This window comes from Hemicordylus capensis, chromosome 2 (assembly GCF_027244095.1).
Source record: "Hemicordylus capensis ecotype Gifberg chromosome 2, rHemCap1.1.pri, whole genome shotgun sequence".
Lineage (NCBI taxonomy): Eukaryota > Metazoa > Chordata > Lepidosauria > Squamata > Cordylidae > Hemicordylus > Hemicordylus capensis.
The window spans coordinates 52,716,621-52,729,657 of NC_069658.1; the positions used below are offsets into that span (position 1 = coordinate 52,716,621).

Consider the following 13,037-nt stretch of genomic DNA (forward strand, 5'->3'; position numbering starts at 1 on the left):
AATTTGCGCTGATGGAGGATTAGCCTGGATACCACCTCATGTTAACAAAAGCCTTCATAAATTGCCAAGTGACAGGAGTTGTGTGGAAAGATGAGAAGAGCAGAAATGCCAATATGCTCTCTGCTTCTCCATGTCTTTGTGACTGGCATCATTAGATAAAATCCAAGGGTTCTGTTTAGGAAACTATGCTTTTGGGCGGGAATGGTGAAGAGAGCTGAATTCAGAATTTGCCAATTATAATTAACCTTTCCACAAATGGTTTGTGGACTTTTCCATTTGTATGAACTAATTTGTATCCTGATACTAGTAGTGTATGCCTATAAAAGCGTTATTACAGCCATTAACAATTATTACAGCCATTTAAACAGGGCATGTGTAAGATTATCTGAAACACTGTGCCCATGATTTGTATGTAAAGCAGCTATACAAAATAAATTCTTATTGCTGTTTGTTTGTAATGGTAGTGTGAAGAGTATGTTTTACTTACCCAATCATAAAAAATGATTTTCCTTATGTTCCTTTTTACCCTTTGAAATTGCAGTTAGCTTTTTGGTCTACACATATGTAGAAGGAGTTCCGCACCATACTGTTGTATAAGTGTTTAGTGGCTTTATCAGCAGAAAGCATATGTATTATACACAAAGATAGTTGGAACTTTGTGTAACCTAGTAGTTGTATTTATCATAATTATCAGTATGTGCACATATCATATAGCCTGAGCACTTCTAAATCCCACTGATTTGAACAGGAGAGATTAAAGCATGTTCTTAACTGTGCCATTGAAATCATGGGATTTAAGAGTGCTTTGTAAGCTACCCAGCAAACAATTGTTATGGGAAAGTCAGTAAATAAAATTATTTAACTATAAGCTGGATCATGGTCATCTTCTTCAGGGGAAGAGATGGGAGTAGTACCTGGAATATCTGTACTCCCAAGAATTGCAAGGCCTCAAATGTAAAAGGAGAGGAGAGCTGGTTATGTGGTAGCAAGCATGAATGGTCCCCTTAGCTAAGCAGGGTCTGCCCTGGTTGCATATGAATGGGAGACTAGAAGTGTGAGCACTGTTAAGATATTCCCCTCAGGGGATGGAGCTGCTCTGGGTAGAGCAGAAGGTTTCAAGTTCCCTCCCTGGCTTCTCCAAGATAGGGCTGAGAGAGATCCTGCCTGCAACCTTGGAGAAGCCGGTGCCAGTCTGTGAAGACAATACTGAGCTAGGTAGACCAATGTTCTGACTCAGTATATGGCAGCTTCCTATGTCCCCAGGTACATATCCCCAATGCTGTGGTACACACCAGAGCAACTGTAACTGGTGAGCAATTGGTGGGGAGGGGGACAAATGCCCCAGGGCCCCCAAGATACTATTATTATCTACCAACAGCATTTGAAAGGAAGAGGGCTCCAAGACTATGTTTTGCCCAGGAGCCTGGGTTCTCTCTCTGTGGCTCTGGTAAACACTATTTGAGGCCATCCCTGCACCACCTGGCCACCAATAATCCTCAGGAGTAGCTTTTGAGCAGGCTAGAAAAACCCATGTGTGCAACACTGGATGTGGTCCTTTGGATCCCAGCCCACAGGTTACATTAGAAAAACATGCAAAACAAGGAATTCCAATATTTGTGAATTCTGGCTTATATACTTGATTTTGGAAGTCAATTTTTGAAAATTAGACTTTGCTATCTAATGTAATAAAGCAGAATGAACATGGAGTTAACTAAATTAATCAGGTTTTTAAATTTAAGGAGAATTCTTCTTTGGAGGGACTCAATGTGGGAGAATATGATTTAAGACCAGAGATTAAATCTTTCCATCACTTTTTATAGACTGTAATATTTCCTGGACAGAAGATGACCTAGAGTAACTCCTGGGGTTAGAAAATTTCTTGTGGGTAAATATCAGCTGTGCAGAGATACTGTCCACTGCAAGATTATTTTTTTAACTGGAGTGGAAAATGGAGATGCATGAGGAACCACTGGAAGCTGCTTCCTTGGTCTGTCTAGCTTAGGCTTGTCTACACTGACTGGCAGCAGCGTTCCAAGGTTGAGGGGAAATTATTGGTATTATCTTCTGGGTGGGAAAAGAATAAATTTAACGTAGCTGTTTTTTTCTATATATGCTTTAGACTCTAGTAGTCTCCAATAGATACTTCTATAATGGTATTGCATTAATTACTTAGTACATACTAAAAGTTTTTATTTTTCATCATTTACTTTACATATTATCACTTTAGTATTTTTTAACTTGTTTTTAATTAGGTGTTAGATTGCCTGACAATGCAATTAATTTTGTTGCTTCTGTCTCCCCCCCTTTTTTATTTTTTTACTTTTTTGAATATTTTAGGGGTTTATACTTTTTAAAGTTTTTAGTTGTATATCTCTGTTTCTTTTGATTCTTGTAATCTTACTTCTCCTTATATGAGAGTTTTCTCTTGAATCTCATAGATACACTTGTATTACTCTGTTATTTGGGAGTTTTGAGTTATGATGGCTATGTATTGGCATGTAATACCATATGTAATTCGAAATGGCTGGACTTAACCATGTTTTTATCTTACCTTTCTATTAAAATTTAAAAAAAAATTGGGGGGGGAAAGGAAACCCACTTCTACAGCAAATTCTCCAATTACACAGAAGCTTCCTTGCATATTTTACACATGTAAATGACAAAACAAATTTAGATAGAAATGGCTAAATTAGCACTTGTTTCAGTGATAAAATATGAATACTGAACCTTATACAGAAGGTAAGCCAGCAAAAATGTTTTGGGTAGTAATGCTCAAATGGACTAAGGAACAGGAAAAACGCCCCTTAGTTTCTGGGAAATAATTTGGTTATATTCAGGCATACATATGTTTCTACTTTTTTTTTTTTTTTTAAGTATGAAGTATGAAAAGTAGAATTGAGGAAGACTTAAAACACCAATGGTGTGTGCACTTGTATGCCTTCATAACCAACTGAGTTTCTCAGACTGATAAAAAGTCACACAGCTTAGATCCTGAGCATAGCAGAATGGAAGGTTACTTGTCCCAGTTCCAGTCAATATGGAGAGGCTCCAGTTGCTCCAAGGAAGGTTGGCTAATCTCTTCAAGGTGAGTGAATGTGCACACACAGTATTCACCAGTACTGAAGGGAATGGAGCAATATCTGCTTGCATAGGTCTCCACATGCATATCAGCACAGCTAGAGAACTTTGCAACTCAGTAAACCAACAGTAATGTGACTACATTCACAACTGTGGAAATTGAGCAAATATTTATACTCAAAATTCTAATTATTAAATAGCAACAAGGGAACTTTTAATCTGTACCCATGTATGCATTTGCCCCCAACTTAAGCATGTTTAAAGAAAGATGATATGTTGATATAATCAAGGGCTTCAGCATATAATTTAACATATTTACCAAACATTGCTCTTAAACTTCCAAGCAAACTAGATCTGAATGGGTGCTGAAGTTGTATCAGACTTTCAGAAAATTAAAGCAAGAAATCAATCTGTTCTGGTAACCTTTTTTTGCTACATTAACTCTTACCCTGGTGGCATTCTTTGGCTCAAGTCTTGCATGCCAAATTCCCACATAAACAGCATTTATCCTTTTCTTTTAAAAAATAGCAAAACAAATTTATAATACTTAAGATATTTAAAATGACTCTGGGAAAGTCAGCACAAAATTTATTGGCTAAAATTTGTGTTACGAAGCAAATGAAAGAAATGTAACGTTTACAGCTTAACAGTAACTGGTCCCTCAAAGTTCACCATCTAATCCCATAGCCTCACTACATACAGCATATTGGCATATCATCACAGAGATGGCAAACGGTCTGTTGACTCAAATGAGCTTTCTGATGCATTCTAAATCATTTCTAGGGATGGAACTCCTAGTTCGATCTAACCAACAGCCTTGATCTAGTTATAGTTGTTACTAAGCCCCATTAAACCCAAGTGAACAAGTTAGCAGTCAGTAAACATATAAGTTCCATTGCTTTCAAGAGGACTGTGTGTTAGTTCAGTATTACATAACAAAAGGTATGGCTTGGTAGTGCTACAGGAATGAGCCCTGTGCATGCACACTCCTTCCTCCCCATTTCATATTCCACTTAACTCATTGCTTCCTGGTTTGTGGCAAACCATAGCTTGCTGTACTTTCACACTAACAAGGTGCTTAACCTGCAAACAAGGTTTGAGGATATGCCCAAAACTGGACTGGGATGGTGGTAACAAAGGTTTTGGCTGATGTACATGGAATAAGAGACAGACAAAAATGAAAAAGCTTCCAAATATAACATTGGCAAATATGAACAAAGAAAATGCTTGAAGAAAATATTGACTATACTTGCTCCTAGACAACAGACCATGGCTAAAGCACATTACTTGGCAAGTGCTGGCAGAAGAATAGCTGTAAATATGCCACCTTTTAACACTAAACACAATTGTAAAAGTTAAAGGAGCAGTAACAGATTTCAGCCTTAGACCATTCTCATGCTAATTACAAGGCAAACACATTTTGAACATAAAGTGCCTCCACAAAAAGGCTCACCTTCTACTTCTGCCATTCTGTCTCCATTACTTGATAACTCATTCTGCACCAGGCATTAAACGTTAAATCTTCACAAAATTATGCTTTAGACAGGAAAAGCAGTTTTGCTTTAAAGAATGATTACTGTCTTCGAAAGAATATGCTAGCACTTCACTATGGGTGTAAATAAAGGATCTGTAGAGTTTTGCAAGATTCAGAGAGATGAAGCTATGAAATTATGCAACAACAGCATTGCTAATGAATGTAAATTTTCAGGACAGGTTTATATGCAGGATCTGGAAGGAAGGTCCAGGTATTTTGATAACATATCTATCTTTAAAATAAAAAACAATATATGTGCACAAGTTCACACTTCCTCCATAAGCAGTTTCCACATGTAGGCCTCTCTTTTGGAAATAAAACTCCATTTATACTCCCATGGAAGAAATCAATTACATCTTGGATGGCCCTCATACACACACATCCTCCTCTTTGGGGAAGGAGGGGGAACCTTAGCATTAAGGCTAGTTTATGGACAGTACACATGGTTATTTAGTGCAGAAGAAAGAAATCAGTGCTTGGAAATCAATCTCCTATTTTAATTATGTCCTCTATATTGCTAGCCTCTATAAACAACTTGCTTGAAACTAACACACAAAACAAAATACAATTTTTTTACATAGTGGCTGACATCCTGATTAATCTTATGTGCAAGGAGGAGGTTCTGGGGGTGGGGTGGGGTGAGCCATGCTAGGAACCCACATGCAACTCTCCCTGTCCTACATGAGCACTGTTGCACCAGATGCCCAACATCTCCAACCACGGCTTGCTATCTGGAAGCACTCTGCAGGATCGGAAGCACATCACTGACTCAGTGACATGTTTCTGATCTTGCAGCATGCTTCAGGAGTACAAGCAGTACTCTGAAGTGCTAACCTTCTGGTGCAACAGTATACACGCAGGGCTCCAGCATGTTCCTGCAGCCTCCTTACACATGTGCTTCATTAGCCAGGATGTCAGCCAGTGATTTTACATGTTAAGCATACAGCATACTATTCTATGTGGCTTACTGTAAAGTGTGCACGGAAAATGTAGGTACAGAGAACACTTCACATGCATAAAAATGAGTGGCTGAAAATACAGTAAATGGAGATCTTTACTTCTTCCCACCTCCAATATCTACAGATCTTATCTGCAAAGAGGTAAGCACATGTAACTGTATACATCCCAACAGGGTTGGTAGTAGGTTGCAGCAAGCTTTGGGATAAAGCCCTGCACTGAGCCCCTTGATTGGTTATCCACTATCACCCAGTAAAGCTTGCCAGAGCTCAGTGGGGTGGCTTATTATACTTATGTTTTATCAGGCCAACCCCTGGCTCTACTCCTTCATCTCAACTTGCTTCAATCAGCTCTACAAGGCTAATAGTATAAAACTTTATGCTTGTGTTTAACTATTTGCAGGTAAAATTGCTTTAAAACCAACAAATGTTAAATGGAGCTTCCTGTCTCTTGTAAGGTTAATCTCAAAGGGTGAACACCACCACCAAGCACTGTTCTTTATTCAATACTCTTCTGTAATATCTGTGAGGTGCACTGGATAGAATGCAACTCAAGTTTCCTAATGATCTCTACACGTCAATCCTTAATAGAGTTAAGTTTACATATTTACCAGGAGGAATAGTTAAGAGATGCAGAAAAGGAAGTTAGTTTCACTTGGGAAACACCAGAAAATGAAGCAGATTTGGAAGGTAGAGACAATAATAATAATAATAAAATTCTCTTCATGAGCCATTACTGGCCAAAAAAGAAAGGAAGGCAGGTAGGCAAGAAGGAAAATGGGAGGCTGTCACGCTCTTTCTTCCCCATGTATTGCATGCTTTAAATTGCTCCATCATATTGAGCCTCAAGAGATGCAAGAAATTTAGTTTTAGGATTCCTTAAAGAATGATACATTGAAATGATGTAATCCTAATTATTTGTATGGCCTTAAGAATATCCAAGGAGTTCTGATAGCATTACAGCTAACATGGAAATTACAATTACATGGAAATATTTCAGTGGGGTGGAGAGTGGGCAAGAGGGTAAGGGAGAGAAATGGTCAATGGGTCCAATAATTGTGAATTGGGGAAAAGGACAACAGCTTCTCTCTTCCTCGTCCCAGCAAAACGTTGATGGACCTTCTTCGCATTACAGATAGTGGGGATTCGAGTGTCAGCAGCCCAGTCAGCTACAATAGTAGATTGTTGGGGGAGGGGGAAAGTGTGCCTCAGCAGTAACATCTATAGCATTTAAATAATTTACTATGGCTGTGGAAGATCATTCTAAATAGTTTCTTTTTCCCCCAAAGGTAGAAATACCAAACCTGCCACTTTTATTGCTGGATGCTACAGCAATCAAACCAGAGCCCAACACAGTAATGTTGTATTTCTCTGCATAGATCAAGAAGTTGAGATTAAGCTCAGACTTCCCTTGAAAACAAATATTGAAGTATTTGCACTCCGATCCGTAACATAATACCTGGAAGTAAAATCTAATAGATACCAGTGGAGCTTACCACCATGCAAGTATGTTTAGGATCGCAGCATTAGGCATCTATGAATAAACAGGGGCAAAGCATCCCTCTGTTTTCTTCTCTCTCTCTCTCATTCTTTTTAAAAAGGCAAAAGACAAGTTTTACTTGCTTAATAAGATCAATGCATTTCTTCTGTTTCTTGAGATAGTGAAGTTTTCAATTCATATGTTTACTGGTATCAAACACAACTGTATGAGAGCCCTCTTATAAGCAGTTTTATTCCTATCCATGATGGCAGACATTGACAAAAAAACAGAACTTATCTGAGATCTTCTTAAAAAATAACTTACAAAGCAGTGATATACACAGCACAAAACAGTTCAGATGGGGAGAGGGAAGCAGTTCTTTTAATAGTTAAAATGTAAACGTGAAAAAAGATGGAATAAAAGTCCCTATTTCTTATTTCTACTTAAGATGTCGTGTGATAATTTACAACGTCCTGCAGGTCTATATATGTATGTGCGCATATCTATGTCTCTGTAACACACACATACATACACCTATCCCTACATATACATACACAGATAACTGTTTGCAGTTCAGTCTTGGGCAGCTCTGATATGCCACATATTGTTGCCGAAACCAAATCAGGACCCACTTTCTTCACAAAACTGGAAAGATGGCTGGAAAAAAAATGGTGGGTCCAATTGTGGCTGAGATCTTTTCTGTTAAACTGTACACAGGGATGAGTAATTTTTCTTCTTTAGTAGCTCTCTGGAGAGGGCCAACTCAGTGCAGCCTTCACGAAGAGACTTGGTAATGGATCACACACTCATTGTCATGCTGGGGGAATACTGAAAAATAGGAATCCACATTTTAGCAGCAACTCGTTCACCAAGCCACTAAGATTGAATGTAAACTTCTTGTGACCCCAATCATAATCTCACGTGATGGCTTGTGTATATTTCTAAGATTGTAATGAAGATATCCCATGGAATATATACACAATATCTTACTTACCATAGTTTTGGATGCCATGTAAACAGTTCCTGATTAGGCAAATTCTGTGCTATCAATGAATATATTACAACAATGCAAGGTGACAACTGTGTGGATTGGAGATTGCTTAATTAGAATGATCTAGTGTAAGAACTTGCAAGTTAGCATGGGAACCTTTCCCTGTGCCCAATAAATGATTATTGGAATCATCAATTCCCCCTGGTGTCTTCAAGTGCAATCTGAGGAACATTGACTTTTAACACTTAAACACATTAACATTTTCCCACACTGAGTTAGTTTGATTCTCCTATGGTGGCAATGGAGACTTTGGCTTTATTCCAGAAAAGTACTTTAACTTTGTTTAATATGTAGATATTCATAACAGAAACTAGCCCAACATGCATTGTTTGGAACAACAGGTTTACTTGTATCAATGAAGACTATCACTCATAATTGCATTGCTGAATTAATAAATGAAATCTAATTGCTAAATATATGAAATGCCATACCAAATCCTGTCATTTTTAGGGGAAACTTCCAATGATGCTGGTGTCCTAACTGGGGAAAGCTGATTTCTTTATCTGATGGCTACATTAACAGTAGCTTAAAAATCACTGGGACAGCGTAAGGATATATCTATAGGTTCGTAAACTTTTAATAGAGATTCAGAGGAAGCTTATTAACATTTTAGTTGCATTTAGAGTTCAAAGACTCAGTGAGGTTTGGAAGGATTAAAAAGCTAAAGACAAGATCAAACTGTAGAATTGTTTTTTAAAAATCTAATTTTTACTACATTTTAATTCTTTTACCCTTCAGCCAAGGAGATCAGGGTAGCATACAGGGTACTCTCCATCCCAATAGTACCCTCAGCTCTGTGAAGTAAGTTAGGTTAAGCGATAGTGACTGGCCAAAACTCACATGAGTTTTATGATGGAGTTGGGGTCTGAAACTAGTCTCTCTAACTTACAGTTTAGCTTCATAGCAGGAAGGAAGTCCTTAAAACCAGCCAAGCAGGATGCAGGAAGATCCTGCAAGATCAGAATCTCATAACCATGAGAAAAATCATACATCAAATCAAATGACTTAACACACCAATTCATTCAGACTTTGTGATGTCCAATTAGAACTGAATTTTGATTTTTATCTAATCAGGCAGGTCATTTCAGTTTTTGAATTATCACTTCTTGTACAGACCATTAATACAGCTGTTCCCCCCCCCCCACTGTTAATTTATACAAGTGGCATATTTGTGGCAAGTGGTCAATTAAAACAATTTAAAATAGTTCTTCTAGTTACCTAGAGGTAACTATTTGGGAAATAAAAATGAAAATATTGTTTATGAAATTTTGCTGCTTGGTTTGAATCAAGAAAAATAGAACTGCCCCTGATTAAAGCTAAAGTTTTATACAAGTAGGTCAGATCTGGCATAAGTAATTCACATTATTGTTTACAACAGAGTTTAAGTCTAATTGCAGCAAACCTGTTGATATAATGAGAGCTGCTGATGGGTCAGCCATGACTGAAAGAAAAGCCCTGCTTCTACAGAATTAAGTATGAATTAAAAAAATTAACTTGAAAAAACATTAAGTACATATACTTAAAGAACCATGAAACTCTGTTTTCTTCTTCATCATGTTTTGTTTGTGAATGAACACTAGAGGGCATCTTTGTTTACTCTGACCTAAATATGCTATCTGGCAAGCAGGAAATATATTTTCATTCAATTGCTTGAGAGCTACTTTTTTTCCAGTGGCTTTATGTAGCCCCATTATCCTTGGTATTCTCTACAAATTTTCCTGCAGTTTGTCAGGATGCATTAAAAGAAACCACCCTAAAACCAGTCTTTGTGCCCTGCTGGTTTAAGAGTTCGAGGCAGTAACTTTTATTTGTTTAAAATGGAGCCAAAGGGATTAAAAAGTGACTGAGATACAATATAAAGAAACAATTACTGAACACATCATGTAAAAATGCAAAATAGTGCCAAATGGGTATTAAAAAGCTGTTTTCCTTGTGGATGGATATTCACAGATTCTAGAGTTTGGGCCCATCTAAGTACAAAGTACTAAGTACATAAACATTTTCCTCATTTAACCTGATATCAGATACTTGTGCAATAATCAGCCTTCTCTATTCAGGTGATGTTGCTTGCTTATTAATACTAGCATTCATGGTTCCTTGCAGATATATGTACGCCATTTCAATTTCATGCAAGGTTGATAAGAAAACATGTATTTAAATAAGTGAATGAATGCATTTTCATGAAAAAATAGTATAATTTGGTCTAGAGACAACATTAGGAAAAAAAGAAATAGTATGTAACAAAATAGCACTCACAATAGCACTCACAACAAGATTACAAATATTGTTTTAATGTCTCAAGGAAAGTTTATTGTAATTTGAAACAAAACAGGAACAGGGAGAAACATGAAGAAACTAATTATCCAAGGTGATCACCATAGCATTCTATCAATGTACAACTGTTTGCTAACAAGGCTGAATTGGAACCCAGCCACAAAATGCTTTCAGTGGCTGACATCCACAGCCACACAGCATTTGCAGAATGAGCAAATCTGAAGTAGTGCAATAAGTTAACTTGGTTGGGTTAAAATATGGGAATCTGAGTAACAACACGATTGCACTTTAGCACTCTTGAGCAAAAGGTTCTACTAAAATAAATGTGCCGCAATAGTGCAACACTAGTCTGGAGCACAAGCTCCACAATTTGCACAACCTAGCCTAAAGTGCTCTGCTCTGCTGCTCTGGATGTCAGCCATTGTATTTTAATTTGGATAAGTTTATTATTGTATACTGCTTTGTAAAAATGGTTTGCTGAAAAGTGGGGTAAAAAATAAAAACAAAAATATTTTTCTTACATTATTTATTACTAGGAGGTGAGGCCCATCGTTAACTGGGCAAAGTCATGTTGCATAGATTAGACTTATAGGAAAGTTAAATAAATTAAATATATGCCACAGATTTTTTACTGCAAAAGGGAAGTAAAAGAACAGTTCTAAATTTGTAGAATTTCAACATCAAACATTATTCATTTTACTGAATTATTACCATAACATAGTAAATTTGAATCATATTACATTTGGATCTGAGAAAGATCTGCGTTTCGTGGGCATGATGTCGTTTTTGAATTATTGATCTGATTATTGAGTGTTAAAAATCTGTTGAGAACAACAGATAAAATAAGATCATTCAGCATTTCTTCTAAAATGAAAAAACCAAGTATTTAAACTGGTCTCCCAGCATATGCCAATGTAAAAAGTTAATTTAAGTTAATGAGAGCCAGCGTGGTGTAGTGGTTAGAGTGCTGGACTAGGACCAGGGAGACCTGAGTTCAAATCCCCATTCAGCCATGAAACTAGCTGGGTGACTCTGGGCCAGTCACTTCTCCCTCAGCCTAACCTACTTCACAGGGTTGTTGTGAAAGAGAAACTCAAGTATGTAGTACACCGCTCTGGGCTCCTTGGAGGAAGAGCGGGATATAAATGTAATAATAATAATAATAATTATTATTATTATTCAGTTTATTTAAGTGGCAGGATTGGCCATGCAAAATTTGGAATCTGTAGGTAATCGGGAAGCATGACTTTCTTTTGCAGAAACAAATACACACACACACACACACACACACACACACACACACATATATAACAATAATGCTGTTCTCCCTTGTAATCCAAGGTTACAAGGTGGACATAGAGTTCCCAGGTGGTCCCCAACCTTTTTAGCTTCAAGAACACTGATGCTTCATAAGCTCCCAGGGATCTCTAATTGGTGGCTTTCTAAACTGCTGCTTTGTAGTCACCGCTGGAAAGAATTATCTGTATTGTGGTGTTCTGCTCCTACACAAAAATGTAATAGCTTGCAAACAATAAGATGCTCCATAATACTATTTCTACACGCTTGTGCTGACAGCAGGATACTAATTTGTGCCAAAGCCAAATAGTTCAATTTATAATTTATTATAAGCTTAGCCCTCTTTTTAAAAAAATGTCTCTAGTGTTACCAAATGTTGGTCTACAAGGTACACTAAATGTTGAAGAAGCATCATGCAGCTTCTAAGAAAATCCATGCCAAGAATTATTACACAATTTTTTGGGGGCGGGGGGGAATCAACAATGCAATCTTAACTTCTGAAAAGATAAAAGTCCAGAGCTGCTGATATGTTCAGATTTGCCTAAGTATTATAGGAATCTGAGTATTACAGGAAAGAGGGGGTATAAAAGTGCTCTCAAATACTAGGACAAGATATTGTTCAAATAAGATATCGTTCTATTTCGTCTCTTAGAAGCCTTGGTGAAAACATTTGTTTTAATATGATATATTTGCTGATATATCAATGCTTTTGTTTTGACATCATCACTACATGTTTTCAGATTATTTTTTCTTTATGGACAATAAAATTTTCAGAATAGCAGAAAGCAGTTGCTGCTTCAAATAGTACATCAGTACAATTTCACCTCTCTATTCAGCAGGTAGAGAATAATTTGTAATCACACTTGAACACCCACTGCACTTAAACACACTAAACGGGTCTTATTGAAAGGACTGATAATTCTTTCAGCTGTGGACAAATGTGCATTATGGCCTCATCTTTTTAAATTAACGTGCTGTCAGGATCTCTCCATGCATACATTAGGAGTAATACTGCCTTCATATTGTCTTGTGACAACAAGAGGGCATAACTGTGACACAATCTACAAATGAACTGTAAAAGGCTGATTCCAGTCAAATCGTATTTTGGTTTTGAACCTTTTCCTTTTTTTTGCAGTTTGATCTCATGCCACTGAAGTGATTCTGTCTCTGGAGTATATACTGATTTCAAAAACTGAGTTCTTTGTAGTACTCTTGTTTGGATACAAGTAGGTACACGAGGGGTGTGCATGGAACCGGCTGGCCCGGTTCAAGGCCAGACCAGCCTCGAACTGCACTGGGCCAGTTCGGTCCGGCCCCCCATCGAACCCGCCCCTGGTCCGCAAATTTTCTTTTTAAAAATTAAAGTAT

The 13,037-nt window shown here is 37.4% G+C and overlaps 1 protein-coding gene across 16 annotated transcripts in view; it reads right to left on the reverse strand.

The window, feature by feature from the left end:
- Nucleotides 1-3,644: 3,644 nt before the first annotated feature.
- The window catches only part of SSBP2 (single stranded DNA binding protein 2), a 210,574-nt gene continuing 201,181 nt past the window's right edge, over nt 3,645-13,037 (reverse strand). For all 16 annotated transcript variants that reach the window (XM_053288736.1, XM_053288741.1, XM_053288747.1 and 13 more), the window contains one exon: nt 3,645-7,876. In XM_053288736.1, the coding sequence (XP_053144711.1) occupies nt 7,847-7,876 (30 nt within the window). In that variant the 3' untranslated portion in view covers nt 3,645-7,846. The remainder of the gene's footprint in view (nt 7,877-13,037) is intronic.